The sequence below is a fragment of the Pelobates fuscus genome, chromosome 1 (assembly GCF_036172605.1).
Source record: "Pelobates fuscus isolate aPelFus1 chromosome 1, aPelFus1.pri, whole genome shotgun sequence".
NCBI lineage: Eukaryota > Metazoa > Chordata > Amphibia > Anura > Pelobatidae > Pelobates > Pelobates fuscus.
In genome coordinates, this window is record NC_086317.1 from 497,649,578 (window position 1) to 497,675,332 (window position 25,755).

The 25,755-nt window shown below is 42.8% G+C and overlaps 1 protein-coding gene across 1 annotated transcript in view; it reads left to right on the forward strand.

The window, feature by feature from the left end:
- The window catches only part of LOC134573608 (transient receptor potential cation channel subfamily M member 2-like), a 447,574-nt gene that overhangs the window by 151,869 nt on the left and 269,950 nt on the right, over window positions 1-25,755 (forward strand). Inside the window, exons 12-15 of the mRNA XM_063433396.1 lie at window positions 121-453; window positions 4,797-4,931; window positions 5,385-5,514; window positions 10,486-10,631. Coding sequence (XP_063289466.1) covers window positions 121-453; window positions 4,797-4,931; window positions 5,385-5,514; window positions 10,486-10,631 — 744 coding nt within the window. The remainder of the gene's footprint in view (window positions 1-120; window positions 454-4,796; window positions 4,932-5,384; window positions 5,515-10,485; window positions 10,632-25,755) is intronic.

Here is a 25,755-nt window from a genome sequence, read left to right on the forward strand (position 1 = left end):
TGTATTTGCTAACATCCTACTGATGGTTCCTTTAAGGTCCATCTCTCTCTGATAGTCTCTTTTTGTAGTGTCTCTGATTGTCTTTCTCATTAACATGTCTTTTATGTTTTATATTTTCAGCCTTCGGACCTGTACCCATCTCTTATGGTTTCTCTTATTGAAGACAAGCCATCCTTTGTGCGGCTGTTTCTGGATCGTGGTGTAACTCTGACGGACTTTGTGACCTCTGAAAGACTGACCCATTTATATAATAACACAGACCAGCACAGTCTTATTCACAGCAAGCTGGAGAGAGAGGCATCTCTAGATCCATCTCACCACTCGAAACAATCACACATTCAGCTACGGCATGTATCTCGCATCCTGCAAGAACTCCTAGGGGATTATACAGAGCCACTCTACCCAGAAATTAAGTCACGTCACATGCGAAGTCTAGCACATGTCAACATTAAGGTGACTAGATTACTGGATCCGCATAATCTGCCACGTAAAGTAATAATGAAATCACTGTACAAAATCTGTGGGTCAGGAGGGGATTGTTATTAGCGATGCACAGTATGAGGATCAGAAGGGGGTTGTTATTAGTGATACACAGTATGAGGATCATACACCATGGGGGAAGAGTCCAGGAACTGATGGCATTACAGTATATTATTATAAAGTAGTCCAATAACAATTATCATCACAATTTATTAGTGTAGTGGGCCTGCTGGAAACTCGCCTGGTTGCCCTTGTTCAGCCATGTCTTGTCAAGGGAATCAGTATAGAACGGAGAGACCCATTTCCCACCCAGTAACCGGACGACACACAGTCCTGGGGTACAACAACAACTTTATTGGCCGCACTTGGCTTTATACTTTTCCAATGCAAGGAGTGGATCCCACATAATGACAATGTCTCCCCCAGGGTCCTCCCCCTCCTGGGGGACGCACAACGTCTCCCCCCAGGGTCCTCCCCCTCCTGGGGGACGCACAGCGTTCCCTCCACTCCATGCTCCCTCCCAGGGCCCTTCCCCTCCCAGGGGCCTGTGCATGTGACAGGAACTCCAGTCCCTTTATCCCAAGTTACCACCACCCATCCTCAGGGTTTACCACCTCCGGGGCCCAGTGGCTCTTTATCCCATGAGCCTCTGTATCTGGGAGTCCCAGCGCGGGAATGTTTCCTGCCTCTGTGACTCCCAGCTACAGAAAACCCACCAAACAGCCATTGTCCCCAAGAGTGTCCCCACCAATCTCAGGGACCACTAGAAGGTAACCGCCTCCGCTTGTGGGGTCCCTGGGTGAAGCCTGGCAAGGGAAGTGTCTCCTTTTTGGACACGAATGCTTCCCCTGGCTGCCGTTCGTCTATATGAACAGTGGCCGCCCAAGGAAGCACTCATTAATTACTTCCCTTGCAGTTTCACACTTATGTTGCAAGTTGCCAACATTCTTATTGATTTGTGTGAACATTCCAAGGGGCACTAGTGAGGCATTCATTTAACAAATGGGCCGCCACCCAGGGTCGGCACGCGCTGAGGCTTCCCTCGCGGTTTGTGGTTTTGACACCTTGTTATAAGGTGTGAACGTTCTAAGAAAACATTATAAATGAGGTTTCGTGGTGGTCCACGTTCAGAGGGCGGACGGAACTCATTCGTATCGGCTCTCCCGAACGGGGAGCAGGTAAAACACAAAAATATAACACAGGGGAGACACAGGGAAAAACACGTCAGTTCATGGACAGGCAGGGGTGCTGTCACAATTAGAAATCTTAATTTCCTGCTTCCTGGAATGTTAATACCTTCCCCTATATTAAGGCACTTCAATTACAGTTATTCCAAAATAGGAGAAGGATTATCATAACTGTGGGAGTTATAGACCAACCTCCTTGATAAACACTGACTTAAAGCTTTTTGCAAAGATGTTCTCCCTACGATTAAATTCCCTCTTGCCTGGACTAATCCACCCTGACCAGGTGGGCTTTGTTTCTGTCAGGGAAGTAAGAGACAATACTACTAAAATAATGAATGTCATACATGGCGCAATGACTTTAAGATCACCTACAGTCCTCCTTGCCATAGATGCAGGGAAGGCCGTTGACATGGTGGATTGGTCCTATCTATTTCAAATATTGGACTTGGAGAGAGGTTCAGATATTTGGTTCAAACTTTATATAGACCCAGTGGCCAGTATTAAAGTGAATGGACAGTACTCTTATCTTTTTTCTATTAAAATGGAACAAGGCACGGCTGTTCCTTATACCTGCCTCCTTTTTGTACTGGACATCGAACCCTTCTGACACAAAACACTCATTAATATAAAACAAATATGTAAATACCCTTTTTCACTAATAGTTGTAAAAATACAAGGTTCATCAAAAATCCTTGTTATAAAATGAATATAAAACAAGAGACCAAATAGTGTAATATGTTCATAATCCTTGAATTAAAAGATTTTTACATCTATCCTCTCGCATCTCTATCGCCGAGCTGGCCGGAGAGAGGTTTACTACTGAACCACTGTTTTCATCAATTCTTTGGACCCCGAATACCTTTTACTTGCCTGATATCACTGCACCTTTGTGAGTGTTTTTTTTTTTTATATCTACTTCATAAATAAATGACTAGTGTTTTTAATTGAGAGCACTAGGGCTGTTCATTTTCTATTGCAGATTACAGAGAAGATCTTGTCACTTTAGACCTATATCTGTGATCTAATAGTGATTTTTGGACGTTGTACTTTGTGAATTAAGATGTACCAGTACCAGAATACCCCATACCTATTTTAGGTTATACTATATAAGCCTTGGATATAACCCAGCTCCTGTTATCTTGTAACAGCAGTATTATATATTGATAGCTGAAACATAGCTGTGAAAAGACATTGTTGCATTTTATTCCAAATACTGTGGATTTATAGACTTTCACTGGATGGAATTTAAGACTCTATCCTGTAAGTGGGACTAGATACAATATTCCATGTTTGTCATTTTGTGATAAATAGTCTGTAGAGGAACGCCGGTCTCTCAAAGACTATTTCCGCTGGTAATCCTAGTGTGGCTCAGGAACAAGTAGTTAATCCAGGAGAAACCTCCACAGTAATAAATAAAATAATCCAATAATATCCCATCACCTTTCCCAATAACTGGACGACACACAGTATCAGGAGCAGAACTGATGTTTTATTCCACGCACCCTGTTTTTAGGCATTTCTCCCATGCAATGGAGACACCCACAGACAATTATGCATTAGCCAATCAAACAATGGTTACATCCCACATGTTCCCTCCCCTCTGCTTGGGAGATAATTGATTTACTTACTGTATCTACTCAATTATCTCCAAGCTGAAAAATCATACGTTTTTTATACATTTTTATAACTCCATGATTTTACATCACATACGAGTAAAACCTATATTTCTGTGATCAGCATAAGTTGGGGAGCAACATATGTAAAAATCACATGAATCCGCCCAGGGGTTAAAAAGTTAGGTGGAGGTCCCTTTATGACCGACCGATTTGGGCTGTGCGGTCGGTTAATTTCTCATTGAAAAATGGCTAAGTCCCATTCGAATGAGCTTTTGAATCTTTGAACGGGACTTAGTCTCCAGCCACAGTGTCAAAGTGGAGGGGAAGGTACAGGTGAAGGAATCAAAATGGCTGCCACCACGTGTTCGGTTTTCGAATGGCGGCCACTTCGACTACTTCGACACTTCCGTGGCATCCGAAGTGCCAAGCCAAAACTGCAGGTCTTTTCCCAAAGTACTTAAAGGGCCAGAAACAGTGCAGTAAAATACAATATGCCCAAATACTGTCTTTAAAGGGCAATACCCCCAGGGCCATAGTCACATGGCAGGAGGCTGGCAAGCAGGCCACTCCAAACGCTCATGGCAATCTTTCTTAAAGGGGTGAGATTGCTATATAGTCCATTCACAATCTGTCTACAGGTTCACTGCTTAGGTAGGCGTTCCCCTTTTTTCCCCCCTTAGAGGCAGCACTTTTCCTGGACGTTTTGGATCCAGTTTATGTTATGTGAACAATTTCTATATTTGTACATTTTCTGTATTAGATATTATGCTTAGGCTTTGGTGACTTACTAGCTGACTGCTCCCCAATATTGGGGGTAACACACGTTTTAGCTACCTATACCAAGTCCATCCAGCTTTCTCACAGGTGACCTCCAATTACATTTAGGACTTACCATACTATACATTTTTAAGCCATTATGGGGGCTTATCTATACTAATTGAGATCAGTTGTGCGTTAACTGACTTTTCCATGGGGTGTAACCCTATACCAAGTCCTTGTTCATTACCCATTTTCCACTCTACCAGGCCAGCTTTGTCTGTCTGCACCAATCTATACATGCAACAAGAAATGCATTGAGTCAAATCAGCAATCGTGCTAACATTTCCCCAGATACAGAATAGTAAAACAATGGCCTTGTTAGTTTAAACCTCCTGGTTTACTAACTCGTACTTAACAGAGTCTGCTTTCAAGCAACGTGAGCAAGCTCAGTGAGTATGGGAATACAGACCCCATAAAGGTGGAAATTAAGGGGCACTCTCCCAATGAATCCAGCAGCAAAGGAGGGAAAAAAAACAACCAATAACTTTGTTATTAATATTCTCTTACCGTGAATATGATGTATTTTGAGTATGATATAATATGATATAATATAATATGATTGTATCCAATCAAATATAATCATTATAATTGAGACATTAAAGAAAATAAAGTTTGAGGATCAGGGGGGATTGTTATTAACAATGCACCGGGGGAATTTTTAGTGACACACACTGTATTCTGATTATTTCTTCAGATTCATTCCAAGGTCAGCTCACGGAATGACTCATCGGATCCAGTATTCCACCATCTGATGTATCCTGTTCGAGATTTATTCATCTGGTGTATCGTCCAGAATCGAGCAGAGCTGGCTGACATTATCTGGAGTCTGGTATTTACCCATAAATCATAGCATTCCTTCCAATGACAGACCTAGAATTAAATGTGCATCTTTCTAGGCTCCTACCAAAGCAGGACCTCTGTTAGTACTGATACACAGAGATTGGTGAATACATTATCTGAGCGTTCTCTCTTTACTTCCATTGCCATTACGTCCTACGAGACTCCACAGCCCACAAATATAATGTAATCGGTGACCGTTTCCCCACATACGTGAAGATAGTGGCCTGTCATGCTACATTTAGTTTTGTTTGTTCACGCACATGCAATATGTTTTCAAGACCTTCCACATTCTGACACTTACCATTTACGCCCCCACTTTTACCATCTGCACCCCTGCAGCACCCCTGCTTCCTTTCAAAACCATAAAACATTCCAGCCCGAGGCCCGGATTTCGAAATCTCAGGATAAACACTGACTGACACCTGCTTAACTCTTACTTCAGGTTCAGGACTGTGCAGTAGGAGCTCTGGCTTGCTGTAAAATCCTCAAATCACTGTCTAAGGAAGAAGATGACACCGCGACCAAGGAGGATATGATCAATCTAGCAAATCTGTATGAGGAGAGAGCAGCAGGTAAACTGAGATTTAGGACTAAACCGTAACAAGCTGATTTGTAGGATAAATTGAATCCACTGAACATAATATCCAAAAAAAAAAAAAAAAAAATTCAAACAGAGAATGAGAGACGGACAGGCAGTGTGTGCGGGATTAGGAGAGAGAATGAGAGACAGACTGGCAGTGTGTGCGGAATTAGGAGAGAGAATGAGAGACGGACAGGCCGGGTGTGCGGAATTAGGAGAGAGAATGAGAGACGGACAGGCAGTGTGTGCGGGATTAGGAGAGAGAATGAGAGACAGACTGGCAGTGTGTGCGGAATTAGGAGAGAGAATGAGAGACGGACTGGCAGTGTGTGCGGAATTAGGAGAGAGAATGAGAGATGGACAGGCAGTGTGTGTGGGATTAGGAGAGAGAATGAGAGATGGACAGGCAGTGTGTGCGGAATTAGGAGGGAGAATGAGAGACGGACTGGCAGTGTGTACGGAAATAGGAGGGAGAATGAGAGACGGACTGGCAGTGTGTGCGGAATTAGGAGAGAGAATGAGAGATGGACAGGCAGTGTGTGCGGAATTAGGAGAGAGAATGAGAGACAGACTGGCAGTGTGTGCGGGATTAGGAGAGAGAATGAGAGATGGACAGGCAGTGTGTGCGGAATTAGGAGAGAGAATGAGAGACGGACTGGCAGTGTGTGCGGAATTAGGAGGGAGAATGAGAGACGGACTGGCAGTGTGTGCGGAATTAGGAGAGAGAATGAGACGACTGGCAGTGTGTGCGGAATTAGGAGAGGGAATGAGAGACGGACAGGCCGGGTGTGCAGGATTAGGAGAGAGAATGAGAGACGGACTGGCAGTGTGTGCGGAATTAGGAGAGAGAATGAGAGACAGACAGGCAGTGTGTGCGGAATTAGGAGAGAGAATGAGAGACAGACAGGCCGGGTGTGTGGAATTAGGAGAGAGAATGAGAGACGGACTGGCAGTGTGTGCGGAATTGGGAGAGAGAATGAGAGACAGACAGGCCGGGTGTGCAGGATTAGAAGAGAGAATGAGAGACGGACAGGCAGTGTGTGCGGAATTAGGAGAGAGAATGAGAGACAGACAGGCAGTGTGTGCGGAATTAGGAGAGAGAATGAGAGACAGACAGGCAGTGTGTGCGGAATTAGGAGAGAGAATGAGAGACAGACAGGCCGGGTGTGTGGAATTAGGAGAGAGAATGAGAGACGGATTGGCAGTGTGTGCGGAATTGGGAGAGAGAATGAGAGACGGACAGGCCGGGTGTGCAGGATTAGGAGAGAGAATGAGAGACGGACAGGCAGTGTGTGCGGAATTAGGAGAGAGAATGAGAGACAGACAGGCAGTGTGTGTGGGATTAGGAGAGAGAATGAGAGAAAGACAGGCAGTGTGTGCGGAATTAGGAGAGAGAATGAGAGACGGACTGGCAGTGTGTGCGGGATTAGGAGAGAGAATGAGAGACGGACAAGGGGGTTGTGCAGGATTAGGAGAGAGAATGAGACGGACTGGCAGTGTGTGCGGAATTAGGAGAGAGAATGAGAGACGGATAGGCCGGGTGCGGGAATTAGGAGAGAGAATGAGAGACGGACTGGCAGTGTGTGCGGAATTAGGAGAGAGAATGAGAGACGGACAAGGGGGTTGTGCAGGATTAGGAGAGAGAATGAAAGACAGACAGGCAGTGTTTGCAGGGTAGGGAGAGAGGATGAAAGCCACGGTAGGTATGGCTAGGGATGCATAGGTTTAAACCAATGTGCCTAGTTGTGGATTAAAGGGACACTACAGTCACCCAACAACTACAGTTTATTGTATTTATTCTAGTGAGTATAATCAGTTCCTTCAGGCTTTTTGACATAAACACTGTCTTTTCAGAGGAAGTGCAGTGTTTACATTACAGCATAGTGAAAACTCCACTGGCAACTCCTCAGATGGCTACTAGAGGTGCTTCCTGGGGCAATGCTGCACAGTGTGACTGACATTCAGTCTGCATGGAGACACTGAACTTTCCTCATAGACCCATTGATTCAATGCATTTCTATGAGGAGATGATTATTGGCCAGGGCGGTGCTTGGCTTGTGTTGGCTCTGTCGCTGAACTGCTTCCTTGACAGTTTTAGCCAATCCTATGTGAATGCATTGTGATTGGCTTGGATCACCACATCTGATGATGTCAGCCAAGCAGGCAGATCTGGGGTAGAGGCAGCATCAGCAGACTGAAATAAAGGTAACATTTTTCTATGTATGAGGGGGCAAGGCAGGGCCAGGGGGGGCTAGATGGTGGTTTTAACACTATAGGGTCAGGAATACATGTTTGTGTACATGACCCTATAGTGTTCCTTTAAGAGCTTTTGGATTGTGGATCCACCCAGTGTAAAGTTTGTAAACATACTATAAGAAGTCAACTTTTTGCTTCTAATGTTTCTGGAAAAATATTTAAAAACATACATAAAATGCAATACAAAATGTTATTTATTTGATTACATGTACACTATGCAATATTCAGTATGTGGAAAATAAAAGAAGATTATTTATAGATAGGATGAGGGAACATCTCAATGATGTTGAGATGGGCAGACATTTTCGCAAGTGCCATAATGTGCACTTGGAAGTTTTATGTGTCAGGGTATAGAAAGGATTAAACAGCCTCTTAGGGAAAGTGATCTTCAGCATAGGTTCTGGACCTTCACACTCTCTACTATACTACCCTTAGAAATAAACGTCGAATGGGATCTTGCATTGTCCTACTAGATAGTCATTAGATCTGTATAACATTATATTGATAGCATTACATTGAAAATAATTTAGGACTGTCTAAAGACACTAAAGGGTGGTCTAATAACATTGTAGTCAATATTCTGTGACACAGAGCTTTGTTTATGTATATATATATATGAAAGAATTATGTTTTCACCCCTCCTGAGTGGTATATTTATTCCTCATTCTTGGGACCTCTACTAGAAGCCTAGGAGTCTGATGGTTCTGTGCAGTATCTTCTGGGTAGCGATTTTAGATGTCCCACCTGGAATCTGTTGAAGCCACTGCCTGAATGAGGGAGTCACAACCCCAAGTGCTCCTATCACAACTGGGGCTACTACTGCCTTCACTTTCCACATCCTTTTTAGCTCTTCTTTCAGTCCTTGTTGTTTGTCTTTCTTCTAATTTTTCTTTTTCCTGATAATATGGTCACTCACTATTGCCACATCCACCTGCAGTCTTCCGTTTCTTGTCTATCACCACGATGTCTGGTTGGTTGGCCAGTACTTGAATCTGAAAGTCCCACAGGATCTTAGTCTTTTCATTCTCAACTACTCTTTGTGGTATCTCTCATCTGGACTATGCTGTGCAGTTGTTTTGGTACATAATCACAGCAACTTGGCTGTGACTCTGTCACATCCTGCTCTGTTCTGCGGAGATGTCTGTCTTTGGCTTCTGGTATCCAGTACTCTGTTTACAATTCTTGTTTAGTTTTGTTGGTTTTTCTGGTTTTCTTTATGCTGGGTTTTCGGGGTTCATTCCTGTATTCCGTTCCTGGAATTCCCAGTCTCTTGGATTCCTTTAAATGTTTGTTTTATGTTGCCACACCCGTTCCTTTTTCATTAATCCTTTTGTTTCAGTTGGTTCCTGCAGGCAGTTGTTCCAAGTACTCTGCCCCTTTCTTGCAGGTAAGTACAAGTTGGTACTGTTTTACTCGGAAGACTTTGCTGATCACAAATATTAGTATTTTATATATTTCATTAGTATTTTAATATTTCAAAACAGTAAAATGTATTACAACAATATTATCGTCATTGAAAATTACATTTTTTTTTAATTTTTTACACACAAATGGCACTTACATGGACAATATAATTGTTGTGATACATTTTGGCCAGTGTTTGTGACTAAGTGGCTACTAAAAAAGACTGGACATACCCCATTTGCAATACCTTGGTTTGTCTACTTTTGCAAATGGTATGCCATCATGGGGTTAATTCTCTTTCTTTGGCTACCATACGGTCTCAAAGGCAACGTAACCAAGCTGGCGAATTTCAATGTGAAAAAACTGAAAAATGTAACACGCTATATTCGACCCTGTAACTTCCCAAAACACCATAAAACCTGTACATAGGGGATACTGTTTTACACGTGAGACATCGCTGAATACAAATATGTGTATTTTATTGCAGTAAAAGCAAACAGTATTATGACATTCACAGTTAGAATGTCATGTAGAACTATAGAATGTAAGCTCGATTGAGCAGGGTCCTCTTCAACCTATTGTTCCTGTAAGTTTATTTGTAATTGTCCTATTTATAGTTAAATCCCCCTCTCATAATATTGAAAAATGCAACGGAATCTGTTGGCGCTATATAAATGGCAATAATAATAATAATAAACATTTTTTGTTTTTTTAATTCTTATTTTCTCCTATTTTATTTATATTTTATTCATATTAAATAATTTTTCATACCTAAATATTTGATGTTAAATGAAAACCCGGTTTCCCCTGAATAAAATGATATATAATAAGAGGGTGCACATAATATGAAAGAGGCGAATTACGCCTGAACAGACATATAGCGCAAATTCAAGTTTTTGTTTACTTTTTGTTTTGATCACAACGTGTACATTTGGCTCTGTCCTTAAGGGGTTAAACGTACCTGGTTTTACTTCTTATCTGAGGTCTACCAGGTGCTACTCCACCCCTTTGCTACCGGAAGTGCTGTTTGAGCAATGCCTGAAGCTTTCAGCCAATGAGCTGGCCTTAAGAAGGAGCTTCGGCTCTGCTATAGTCAAAGTCGAGACTGGGAGCACTGTCCGGCAGACTCCAGGTTAGACGGTTTGACTATTTACAATGGGGCTGCCAAGGAAATTCTGACACCATATCTTCTACAGAATGCTGTAGTGGTTATGGAACTTGTAATGTTCCTTCTAGAATTAAAATAATTAATAAAAAAATATATTCGTATCCTGATGCTCCTGATGTCTTTGTTGTTTTGTAGGGGTTTTTTCAGAGTGTTATCGAAATGATGAAAGACGAGCTGAACTTCTCCTCGTTCGTGTTTCCCCCACATGGGGACAATTTACCTCCTTAGAACTCGCCGATGAATCCCAAGGTCAAGTCTTCATGTCTCAAGGAGGCATCCAGGTAGGAAATGATGTCTATATCATTCTTTCATTTGGATGGGTAATCTTACAGTTTATCTATGTACTGATATGTTTCTGTATGCTGTCTGTTTGTGTAATATTGCTATGTCTCTGTATCCTGTCTGTGTAATACTGCTATGTCTCTGTATATTGTCTATGTAATACTGTTATGTATCTGTATACTCTCTGTCTGGGAAATACTGCTAAGTCTCTGTATCCTGTCTGTGTAATACTGCTATGTCTCTGTATACTGTCTGTATAATACTGTTATGTCTCTGTATACTGTCTGTCTGGGTAGTATTTGTCAGAATTATAGCTATAGAATTATGGCGTACACACAATCCATGGGGCCCCGGTGAGTAACTGCTCAGTGGGCCCCCACGCCCCCACCCTCGCCTCTGTCCCCTTCCCTCCCCTCTCTCCCCTGATCCGTGGGGCCCCCCGACACATGCATAAACACAAACACATACAGACAGACACAGACACATACACACACACATACAGAGACACACACATACAGAGACACATACAGACAGACACAGACACATACACACACACATACAGAGACACACACATACAGAGACACACACATACAGAGACACACACATACAGAGACACACACATACAGAGACACACACATACAGAGACACACACATACAGAGACACACACATACAGAGACACACACATACAGAGACACACACATACAGAGACACACACATACAGAGACACACACATACAGAGACACACACATACAGAGACACACACATACAGAGACACACACATACAGAGACACACACATACAGAGACACACACATACAGAGACACACACATACAGAGACACACACATACAGAGACACACACATACAGAGACACACACATACAGAGACACACACATACAGAGACACACACATACAGAGACACACACATACAGAGACACACACATACAGAGACACACACATACAGAGACACACACATACAGAGACACACACATACAGAGACACACACATACAGAGACACACACATACAGAGACACACACATACAGAGACACACACATACAGAGACACACACATACAGAGACACACACATACAGAGACACACACATACAGAGACACACACATACAGAGACACACACATACAGAGACACACACATATACAGAGACACAGATACACACACATACAGAGACACAGATACACACACATACAGAGACACAGATACACACACATACATTCAGACACACAAACATACAGAGACACAGACTGTAACGGATCAACAGGAACCCCAACTGGGTACCTCCGTTAAAGGATGCTCCTAGCGTTTCCTGAGGGCTCCAAGCACTCTGGCAGACACCACAATCACCGAACCGGAGAAGCATATGAGTACTCTCCAGCATATGAATGCTGTATACAGCCGAATAGGAAAAACCCTGTGAATAGGTTTACACTCCTAGCAGTCAAACTGGAACAGCATACAATAAATCCTCCTCCAATAATGAGACGACACTTCACTTTGAGGGTTAAGCAGGAACTGTGTCTCCGAGCTGCTTTACCTCGCACTAGGGCACCATCCCACCGCTGCCACCAATGTAACGGATCACCCTGCACCCCGACTGAGTACCTCCGTTAATGGATGATCCTAGTGCTTCCCGAGGGATACAAGCACTCCACCAGACACCATAAGCACCGCAGACCCCACGAACCGCCGCAGCTTGGTTGGGGTCTAGCCGTCTCCTGCTCACCCTGGACCTACGACAAGGCTCCAAGGGGTAAACCTATGCTCTGCATATTCCCTTGCTGTAATCACTACTAAGCTCTTGTAAGAGCTTGTTCCTGCTTCACTATCTTGGAGGAGAGGTTTACCCCCTGGAGCCTTGTCGTAGGTCCAGGGTGAGCAGGAGACGGCAAGACCCCAACCAAGCTGCGGTGGTTCGTGGGGTCTGCGGTGCTTATGGTGTCTGGTGGAGTGCTTGAAGCCTTCAGGAAGCACTAGGAGCATCCATCAACGGAGGTACTCAGTCGGGGTGCCAGGTGATCCGTTACACAGACACAGACACACACAGAGACACAGACACACACAGAGACACAGACACACACAGAGACACAGACACACACAGAGACACAGACACACACAGAGACACAGACACACACAGAGACACAGACACACACAGAGACACAGACACACACAGAGACACAGACACACACAGAGACACAGACACACACAGAGACACAGACACACACAGAGACACAGACACACACAGAGACACAGACACACACAGAGACACAGACACACACAGAGACACAGACACACACAGAGACACAGACACACACAGAGACACAGACACACACAGAGACACAGACACACACAGAGACACAGACACACACAGAGACACAGACACACACAGAGACACAGACACACACAGAGACACAGACACACACAGAGACACAGACACACACAGAGACACAGACACACACAGAGACACAGACACACACAGAGACACAGACACACACAGAGACACAGACACACACAGAGACACAGACACACACAGAGACACAGACACACACAGAGACACAGACACACACAGAGACACAGACACACACAGAGACACAGACACACACAGAGACAGACACACACAGAGACAGACACACACAGAGACACAGACACACACAGAGACACAGACACACACAGAGACACAGACACACACAGAGACACAGACACACACAGAGACACAGACACACACAGAGACACAGACACACACAGAGACACAGACACACACAGAGACACACACACTCACACATACATAGACACAGACACATACAGTGGCGTACACATAATCCATGGGGACCCGGTGCGTAACTGATACATGGACCCCCACCCTACTGCCGCCCCACCCCCTCTCTCTGTTCCCCCCACTATTCTCCCTGACAGACACTCACAAACACACCCACACACACATACAGAGACAGACACACACAACACATAGACACATACACATCGACACACACACACACATACACACATACATACAAGCAGACAGGCACACATATATACATACAGACACACAGACACACACATACAGGCACACACAGAGGGGATATTTCTGGTATAATAATAGTAAACAGTTGAGAATTGCCCACTATTTCAATTCTCAGATCCCGAAGATTCGTTATCATGTAAGTGAAATGTATTCCATACAAATAAAATCACAATTTGTTATAAAAATAGATACAATTTATTGTGACAAATTAAATAATAATAATATATAACATGCGTGATAATAATCAATGAATATTTAGTATAACATAGCAATACAATATGGCAGTTTAAAACACGTTCCAATAGCTAACAGCTTCAATTGTCAAGACAAGATTTATGATGGTGCTTCACAGAGAAAGAAAGTGAAAGTTTCACACAGAGAACAGAATTCCTCACAGCACAGCTAAAGGTCATAAAACTTTAGCTAGCAGTTAGAATAACCCTTTCAATGCTGGTTAGATCCTCCTAGGCATATATTATCCTATTTCATGTAATTTTAATTAACACAACATCTAAACCAGCTCATTAGTCATTTCCTGGAACCATCCAATAAGCGTAATCTACCATGTTCTATAAGCAGAATTTTAACTTGCCTAAAAATATATTTTATCTTATTTTAGAGCAAATCAATACACCTATATAAAAACAACGGTAAACTAACATGTGATAATAATCACATTAATATATATATGTATACAGACACATCGTGTTACGTTAAGCTAAACTGTATTACGTGTGCCGGTACATATAACAAGAAGGACTCCTTAGGCTACGTAGTTACTGTTGCTAAGTTCAATAACACAGCTCCGCATACCCTGATCTACACTGACAGCTCGGTGTTTCTTTCTCCTTCATGGCACATTGTTGGTTAAACGATCTTGGAATTACGTCAGGACACAAGGCATATGATTGGTTGACCAGTCAGGGTCATTAGCATATGCCCACGTGGGACTCTTGGCGCTCGATCCTGGGTATCTGATTGGACAGTCACTTAATCTACAGAGACCTGAATACATTTAAAAGGAGACTAGCACCCAGTCTCCTATCAGCCCCTGACGAAGGTGCATCTAAGAAAGCACCGAAACGCGCGTCGGGCTCTATGGGCTCTTTTCCTTTCACCATTTATACACTTGAGGTTATCTATCACCATGTGCAGGCAACCAACATTCTAAGTATGGTTCTGCACATGGAGCCACTTTAACTTTGTTTCATTTCACCTCTCTTTAATTTTGGTTATGGTTACTTTTTAACAGCCTGCTGAGAATTTACTCTCACTGAATTAGGGGACCCCTGGTTTCAACTGCAACAGTTATTTGCTGAATGTTGCAGTTTCCTAGCTCAATATTTTCAAGGGATCTCCTTATCTCTCCCTTAATAGCTAGACTTTATCTCCACAGGGAACAGCCATATGCGGCCCCTTATGCCGGCTTGGTCCATGACTCGGTTTACTACTGTTACTACGTATATTCAGATGACCTATAGTCTGGAGCCAGCTACTAGCCATACGGCGTTGTAAATTTTTTTACACTTCAGTAACCATACCAAAGATACCTATGTCAGCCAAGTGTCATACACCTACCCTCTCCGCTCCTAGCTCTGGACTTGACCAGTCTTATGCTCAATAAAGTCAGTAGCCAGTTAGCAAATTGGAGTTTCATGGGTATTTGAGTATCACTTGGCATTAGAGAGGTGAGCCATTAAGGCAAGTTTCACACTATCTAAAATACAAGTAATTTTCACTTGATTGTATTGATTCTATTTATTTATTTCCCTAACATATCCAGTTATATTCGGACAGTCTGGATTGTTCCAGCTGTTTGAATAATTTTTTGTTTGTTCTCTTAGCGGGGTTAAGCCCCAGGACACTACTGGAGTGTCCACAAAGGTGTTGTTCCACCAGTGGGAAGGTTCCTATCTTCTGGACCCGTCCTCACAGGTGGAATCTTTTTTGTTACATTTACTGAATACCGGGTTTTAATACCCATCACCTTGAAGCGTAGCTTTAGCATGGCTGGATTTTTATCTGACAAAGCCACGAGGGAAGCATGGTACACAGATATTGACTCAGTATTCTCTGAAGGGCACCTGAATGAAAGTGTTACATACACTAACATCAACTCAGCGTTTAATCACCTTACATATCTGTTTAAACAACAGATTAAGGCCGGTTGGGAGGTAGCGTCTCTAGAGAAATATCTAAGTAAAGAATTAATACCAAGGGGTTTGAGAGTCCAAAATATACCTGGGCCTCACATTGAAGGGACTGGATTCATTAAAGAATGGGAGGAGGCAGCCAGTACATGCTCTCGTAAATTCATGGACATTCTATGTAGATCTGAAAAACAAAGGCTTGACAAAATCAATAAGGAAGTGGATGAGGAGGTAGAAAAAATTGAAACCTTCAAAACTGAGAGTAGCTTCGAACAATTAGAAATCAAACTAAAAAATCAACTAGAGAGATTTCAATCTACTATTAAAACCAGAAAACATTCCAAATTTCTAAGGGACACTAAAGATTTCCAAACAGGGAACGTGTACCAGAGATCTAAACAAAATAGAAGGGTTGAATTCGATCAATTTTCTACCTCAGAATACGACACAAGCGGCTCTGATCCAGAACTTAGCTCTGACAGTTCCTCTGCCCCTACTGAATCTAATCCCAAGAGTATCCTGAAGAAAGGGATTAATTTTTTAGCCAAAGCGAATCAAGAGGCACGACCCCAGAGGAATACAAGGAGCAAAACCCCTCGAGGCTTCCAACGGAGGAAAGCGTATTGACTCAAGAGAGTCAAATCATTAATCTATCCTCCTATCAGCTCACCGCCTCGGAAACCCAGCTATTGAAAAAAGGACTGTCCTTTGTTCCAACACCTAAATTTGACAAATTCGGGTGGACGAAGGACATTCACCTGTTTGCTAGAAAACTGGCTCTCCACAAATACCATTGTATCAAGAGAACAAAGCAAGCATCGAGATTGGGTTTAGAGGATAGAGATATGAACCTGCTGGATAATTTGGTGGAGCTTCTTAATAGCAATGATCCATCCAACACACAAACAGCACCCTTTACTAACCTAAAACCAAAGAGTAAATTTACGCCCTATATACCTGAATATAAATATATAGACCTGTTTGTAGAATTGTCCTGTAAGGAAATCGAGGCAATAGATACTGACTCTCATTCCAGTGGCCAGCTTAACAACCTAAGTACCCTAGAAACCAAAGCACTAGCCAAACTAAAAAGAAATGAGACGATTATCATCAAACCGTCTGATAAAGGTGGCAACTTGGTAATATTAGATAGGACACAATATGTCCAAATGGTGCTTAGAACCCTGGATGACAAGGATACCTATACAACACTCCCTACAGACCCTACCAAAAGATTTTACCTGGAATTGAAAATTATCCTTGATCAAGCCCTTGAGAATGAACTAATAACCATGGACGAATACAAGTTCATGCTCAACAAAAAACCGACTATAGCAACTTTCTACTCATTGCCCAAGATACACAAACAGCAGAAAATACTAACCGGTAGACCCATTGTATCAGGCAACAATAATCTCACTCAAAACTGCAGTATCTATGTAGAACGTATTCTGAGCGGAATAGTCAAGACCCTCCCATCCTATCTGAGGGATACGAAACAGACCCTAAAAGCATTGAATGATCTGACACTACAGAGCGAGGCAAAATTATGTAGCCTCGATGTAGAAGGGCTGTACAGCTCCATCCCCCATAAGATAGGCCTTAACAACATACAATGGTTCCTTCAGACACGTGATTCGTCTCTAAACGATCACAACCAATTTGTACTGCGACTCTTGCAATTTATCCTAATGCACAATTACTTTCTGTTTGAGGGCACCCACTACCACCAGGTGAGAGGGACTGCTATGGGGACAACTTGTGCACCCTCATATGCAAACCTCCACCTGGGGTGGTGGGAACATAACATTGTCTTCGGTCATGAATTTGCAGACTATCATGGCCACATCCAAATGTGGAAGCGGTACATTGATGACGTGATAATTGTCTGGACAGGTTCCAATGAGTGTTTTGAAGAATTTGTAAAGACACTTAACATCAATAATTTAAACCTCAAGTTTACCCATGAAATAGGCGGTAAACAGATTAATTTCTTGGACCTGACTTTACAAATCACAGAAGATGAACATCATGTCTCCACTACCCTGTTTAAAAAACCTACCGCCACTAACAACCTCTTGAACTGGCAAAGTCACCACCGCAGCACTCTGAAGAAAGGCATACCGGTAGGCCAGTACTTGCGCGTTAGACGGAATTGCTCCACCCTGGAGGAATTCAAAATTAAAGCTAAGTCTCTGAGATCCCAGTTCAAAACCAAGGGATACTCGAATAGATGCCTCAAGTCAGCGTACAAGAGGGCTCTAATGACGGAACGAGAAACTCTCCTTGAAGATAATCACAAGAAAGACAAGCCTCAAAACTTAATCAGGTGCATCGGTACTTTTGATTCCGGTTGGGACCCAGTAAAACGGATCCTAGACAGATACTGGCCTCTCATTTTCCAAGACCAACACCTTAAAGAAGTCCTAACTCCACATGTCTCGCTTACAGCCAGGAGAGGTCGCAATCTCAAGGACCTTCTGGTACCCAGCCATTTGTCACTAGCCAAATCTGAGAGTACATGGCTGAAAACACCAGCTATTGGCACTTTCCAATGTGGCCGATGTAAGGCATGTAAGTTCATCCGCAAGAATTCTAAAACCTTTTCGAATTCCACAAATACCCAGACACATGCGGTTAAGACCTTCTTTAATTGCCAAACTGCAGGTTTGATCTATCTTTTAACATGCAGTTGTGATCAAAAATATGTAGGAAAAACCTTTAGACCATTTAAGAACCGGATCCTAGAACATGTTAACTCAGTGAACCCCAATAGACAAACTGATACAGTGATCTCCAGGCACTTGAAACTAAAACACGGAGGCTCAGTAAATGGTTTACGGTTCAGTGGAATCGAAAAAATAAAGCTTGGTCCCAGGAAAGGGGATATAGACAACAAACTACTCCAAAGAGAAAGTTATTGGATCTTTACATTAAAAACATTGTCCCCAAATGGTCTGAACGAGGGCTTCTCCTATACTCCGTTTATATGAGAACTGTCTATAAAATATACTGACCGTATCATGTCCTATGTTGGCTACATATAAATAACTATTATCTATAATACTATATCCATCTTTTAAGCACGCTTTTGTTAATACTCATTACCAAATTGTAAATATGTGTATATACTGTAAATACTTGTAAATACTAATATATAATTTCTCTTCTCCTATTAAGTTTTGTACCTGTAGGTCCTATTATTATCTGTCCTCACAACCAATATTTCGATACCTTATCGTCCAAGACCGAAGTATATCATGCAAACCTATGCACTGTCTACCAAACTTAAGAGACCTTACATCCATATTACCCCCATCACTCGGATCTTCCTTTAATCCCATCCAGAGACATATTGAATTATATATATACTTTACGAACAGCAGATTAGCTATTTAGCACTCTAGGGACATATGGAATAATCCTTTATCGGGATTTTTTTGATGGGTCGTTACAGTCTCCTGTTTGCATTTATGTACTAGTATAAACCAACGATTGTTAGACTATACGTATGGCTGAAGTTAGAACCGAAAGCTGTGGAAGTCTGGCATCCCCATTTTGATTTAGAAACTGTGACAATCTATAACCGCCACAGCCTCTTAGGGACCCAACTTTAGACACTTATAGACCCCTCTCGGCAGTGAGAGGGTTAAATCTAACTCGGACACACTATGCTAATGATAGGCTGTCTCGTACCAGCCAATTAGCATATGCCGACGGAATACTAATATGTATACAGACACATCGTGTTACGTTAAGCTAAACTGTATTACGTGTGCCGGTACATATAACAAGAAGGACTCCTTAGGCTACGTAGTTACTGTTGCTAAGTTCAATAACACAGCTCCGCATACCCTGATCTACACTGACAGCTCGGTGTTTCTTTCTCCTTCATGGCACATTGTTGGTTAAACGATCTTGGAATTACGTCAGGACACAAGGCATATGATTGGTTGACCAGTCAGGGTCATTAGCATATGCCCACGTGGGACTCTTGGCGCTCGATCCTGGGTATCTGATTGGACAGTCACTTAATCTACAGAGACCTGAATACATTTAAAAGGAGACTAGCACCCAGTCTCCTATCAGCCCCTGACGAAGGTGCATCTAAGAAAGCACCGAAACGCGCGTCGGGCTCTATGGGCTCTTTTCCTTTCACCATTTATACACTTGAGGTTATCTATCACCATGTGCAGGCAACCAACATTCTAAGTATGGTTCTGCACATGGAGCCACTTTAACTTTGTTTCATTTCACCTCTCTTTAATTTTGGTTATGGTTACTTTTTAACAGCCTGCTGAGAATTTACTCTCACTGAATTAGGGGACCCCTGGTTTCAACTGCAACAGTTATTTGCTGAATGTTGCAGTTTCCTAGCTCAATATTTTCAAGGGATCTCCTTATCTCTCCCTTAATAGCTAGACTTTATCTCCACAGGGAACAGCCATATGCGGCCCCTTATGCCGGCTTGGTCCATGACTCGGTTTACTACTGTTACTACGTATATTCAGATGACCTATAGTCTGGAGCCAGCTACTAGCCATACGGCGTTGTAAAATTTTTTTACACTTCAGTAACCATACCAAAGATACCTATGTCAGCCAAGTGTCATACACCTACCCTCTCCGCTCCTAGCTCTGGACTTGACCAGTCTTATGCTCAATAAAGTCAGTAGCCAGTTAGCAAATTGGAGTTTCATGGGTATTTGAGTATCACTTGGCATTAGAGAGGTGAGCCATTAAGGCAAGTTTCACACTATCTAAAATACAAGTAATTTTCACTTGATTGTATTGATTCTATTTATTTATTTCCCTAACATATCCAGTTATATTCGGACAGTCTGGATTGTTCCAGCTGTTTGAATAATTTTTTGTTTGTTCTCTTAGCGGGGTTAAGCCCCAGGACACTACTGGAGTGTCCACAAAGGTGTTGTTCCACCAGTGGGAAGGTTCCTATCTTCTGGACCCGTCCTCACAGGTGGAATCTTTTTTGTTACATTTACATTAATATATATAATTATTAATTAATCCCACCTGCAGAATGGAATGTTCATAACCATATATTCTTTAGTTAACTAAGATTTCTAAATATCGAAATATGATCGTGATTTATCCAGTCATATATCAGGCTATTAGAGAAATTTTAATTAATTTAAATTAACTAAATGAAACCAGTATAATTACCAGTTGAGTAGATATCTCATCAGACGTTCTTAGGTAGTCTCAGGAATATGTTTGTCATGGGTCTGCATGGCCGAATCTGGAAGCCCGAACTTTCTCTTTCAACTCTGACTCCTCTGAATGCTTCCTGACTTCCTCACTCCGACTGCTCACCTCGACTTGCTTGACTTACCCCGCTTGACTTCCTTCTCTCTCTTCCCTTTGTTCTCATATTTAAAGGGAAAGATTTCCTGTTCATCACTAGGTAATAGACCAATAGAAAACGGGAGGTGTGGTTACCTTCCAGATATCAATTTATCGTCTCACTAAACATTCCTATCCAGGAAAGAGTTAACTTTTCCTGGTGACGATTTCAACGTCATTTGTCTTTATGGCTAGCTATATTTTAAATTTACTTGTCATTTCAAAGGTTTCTTTGGGATTTTTCCAGACATTGTGTCGGCAAATTCTGTAATAATTCCTAAAATAACAGAAACTAATTTTGACCCCTAACTTACAAGATATCGAAAGTAAAATTAAATTATTTAATCTTCTCTGTCATGAATGTCTGGGTTTAGAATTATTATATTCCATTAACATTTAGACAGTCTTTTCATCCCCCTGCTCTCATTGTATCACTGGGTTTGTATGTACAACGCATTCCTTTAGGTTCAGGCTAAGGTTAGTGTAACAGAAAGAATAGAAATCCTGTGTCTGTTAGCTTGAAAATAACAAAGATGAAGTCTGCTCTGTTCAGAGTGACTCTGACAATATACATTTTATTATCTATCATAGCACAAAATGTCTGCCGATATAAATATCCTGACAACACGGACAGGCACACACACAGACACACACATACAGACTGACACACAGACACATACAGGCACAGACACATACAGACACAGACACATACAGGCACAGACACATACAGACACAGACACATACAGACACAGACACATACAGACACAGACACATACAGACACAGACACATACACATACAGACACAGATACAGACACAGACACAGACAGACACAGACACATACAGACACATACAGACACAGACACATACAGACACAGACACATACAGACACAGACACATACAGACACAGACACATACAGACACAGACACATACAGACACAGACACATACAGACACAGACACATACAGACACAGACACATACAGACACAGACACCTACAGACACATACACCTACAGACACATACAGACACAGACACATACAGACACAGACACATACAGACACAGACACATACAGACACAGACACATACAGACACATACAGACACAGACACATACAGACACAGACACATACAGACACAGACACATACAGACACAGACCGACACAGACACAGACCGACACAGACACAGACCGACACAGACACAGACCGACACACATACAGACCGACACACATACAGACCGACACACATACAGACCGACACACATACAGACCGACACACATACAGACCGACACACATACAGACCGACACACATACAGACCGACACACATACAGACCGACACACATACAGACCGACACACATACAGACCGACACACATACAGACCGACACACATACAGACCGGCAGACACAGAAATACTTGCCGAGGTCAGGGACACAGACAGGGACACAACGATGAGGAAAGTCAGAAGTCAAGGAAACCAGAAATTAGGGAAGTCAAAACAAAGCCAAAGTCAAATACCAGAAAAACACAATCAGGAACACACTCTCGGATAACCAGCTAGTGGAAACCATGACAGGGCACTGACAGAAAGGTAATTTGGGTTTAAATAACCCTCCTTAGGCTGTAATTGGCTGTCTCTGACCTCTGACCCCAAACGTGCGTGCGCATCTGTTACGTGACGTCACACGCACGTTGGAGCAATCTTTCATGTGGGCAGAGGTAAGTCTCCTATTAAAACCGGAACCACAGCGGCCAGTGTCTCTAGGAAGGCAGTACTCGCTGGGGAGCAGAATGGAAGGAGGTCAGGCAGCGGTTTGCCGCAACCAAGGTAAGTATGAGATTTTTCTGTCGGCATGGCCACTATGTTTTAGTGCGGCCACATCGGCAGAATCGCAGGGAGCCGTGTCAGTACCCCCCACTTGAAGACTACCCACCGGATGGGCAGGACCAGGCTTGAGGGGAAAATGTGGCATGTAAGGAACAGATTTTGCGTCCCGCATGTTTGTCCGAAGCTGAAACCCAAGAACGATCGGCAGGTCCATAACCCTTCCAATCAACCAAATACTGCAGAGACCCTTGAGAAAATCTGGAGTCGATTATAAAGGAGACTTCTTACCCTTCCTGTCCAGAAACAACCAAAGGAGGGGGATGGTATAACTGTTGCAGATAAGGGGCTTCAGTAGGGATATATGAAACGTATTAGGTATACGCAGGGAGGCGGGGAGAGCCAGAGAATAAGACACAGGATTAACCCTGCAAATTATTCGAAAGAGGACAATAAACCTAGGTGCAATCTTCTTGCTAGGAACCTTGAGTTTAATATTCCTTGTGGAGAGCCATACCCTGTTACCACCTGGTAACCAGAGTTGGCACCACGCCTCTTATAAGCATGCCTTTTGAAACTAGCAGCAGCTGTTTCCAAAGCTGTGTGGGCCTTAGTCCAAGTCTCATGTATACATGTGAGATGGCCATTCAGAGCGGGAATAGCAGGGAGGACAGTAGGATGGTGAACGTTGTTAACAGAAAATGGACTATGTCCAGATGATTCATGGGTAGTATTATTTCTGATGAATTCAGCCCATGGTAGCAAATCAGACCAATTTTCCTGAGTGCCATTAATAAAACATTTTAAAGATACTGTAATGTCTGTTATAGCAAAAAGGGAACGCTCTGCTAAACAGTGCAATGGGTAAGCCCAGTAACTATGAATACATTTAGCTATTAGCTATTAGCTGGTTCACACTGTTGGTGTTGTTTCCCTGTTAGTAGGGGATTATTTTTTGACAATATTCTACTTGGTAATATTCTAAAGAGAGTTTTGTTGAAATGGTGAATATGTATCAGTTACGGAAAACGATCTATTAGTTTAAACCTTTTAGTATACACTGCTTCAAAGTAGGACTTTTGATTAGTTCTGTGAGTATGTTTATTCAGTAGGGGAATGGTAATGTAAGAGAGAGGGAATGAGGAAGGCTGATTGTCAGGAAATGATTTTTGCAACCTAATTACTTTTGGGTCTATTTTTTCATCCCTTTCGCCTAAATACCTCTGATTTAATATTGTAGCAAAAGTTTATCTTTATTCACTGCTAATTAATTAGGTTATGCATAAAATGCCCTGCAACAGATCGCTTGGCATCCCAACTGGGTACCTCCATTGACGGATGCTCCTAGTGCTGCCCAAGGGCTCCAAGCACTCCACTCGACACCATAACCACCGTAGACCCCACGAACCACCGCAGATTGGTTGGGGTCTTGCCGTCTTCCACCCACTCTGGACCCAAGACCAGGATTCAGCTTCCAGTAGGTCGACCTCTCTTGTAATCTAGAGAGCAGGAACAGGAACAGCTCTTACAAGAGCTAGTGATTATACTCTGGGGAGTATACTCTGGAGAACTACCTACAATCCCCAGAGTGTAGGTAGTTCTCCAATCCCCTTCATGAAGGGTAGAACAAGTCTGAGGCTTTATTGGTACAGGTTTGCTTATACACAATTCCTCAGGCCAGAAGCACACCCCCTGGACCTGATGGAACACAGGCACACAGAGGATACAAACAAATCAGAACAATACAACGATGTCCGACACTCCCACATACAGCACACAATCCCTCCCCTCTGCCTGTGATACAATTTACAAAGACAATGGGCTAACTCAATTAAACTCTAAACAGAAAAAACATAAATTTTCACAAACCCCAAACAGTATCCCAAAATACAACATATCCCCACATAGTCCCGATCTGGGTGAACAACCTATCCAGAAATAACCCAAATCGGTTCAGAGGTTCAGGAATTTCCTGGAAGCCTTATTTTTGCCCCACCGTGAACATGGTCCCATGCCCAAAACAGTTAATGAGAGGGGTGTATGCTGTTGGAGACGTCCTTTTCCCCAGCGAGAGTCTGTGCTGCAGAGTATTCCCGATATCCCATCAGCTGGATCAGTGTAGAGAGGGAGGCAGAGCTCTTACAAGACCTAGTGATTTAGCTGGATGCAGGTTCCATTCAATAACGAGACAAGGCTACATATTGTGGGTTAAGCAGAACTGACTTAATGGGCACACAAGCATTTATTTTATACATGTTTTCCCGCAAGGTTATGTGGACCTTGTTGGGCACCGAAGACACAAACTTAACAAGGAACTAGCACCATGGGGGATGCCCAGGGACTGTCAGACAGTTCTATGACCCCCAACCTAAGCATTTCTTGAATCTCCGTCCTCATCCCTTCCTTAACTGCCTCTGGGATTCGGTAGGGGGGGCTGTCGTAGGGGTGCTTGTACGTTGTGTTGTCTCTACGTTGTGGGTCGCTAGCATTGTGGGAGAAGGTCAACTCCTTTTCAGCTAGCAGTTGTCTGAGCTGGCCCTTTTCGGCGGGGCTTAATCGCTCCCCTAGCTGAATGGTACTGATAAAACTACCTGGGGTAGGAGCAGCTAGTAGATCGGTAAACTGTCCGTGTCTTCTGTTACGGGGCTACAGATAGCTGCTATATTCTCTGGTCTTTCCTGATACGCCTTCAAAAGGTTAACATGGAAAGATTTTTGGATTCTCTCATCCTTATTACTAGCAATTATATAAGTGGTG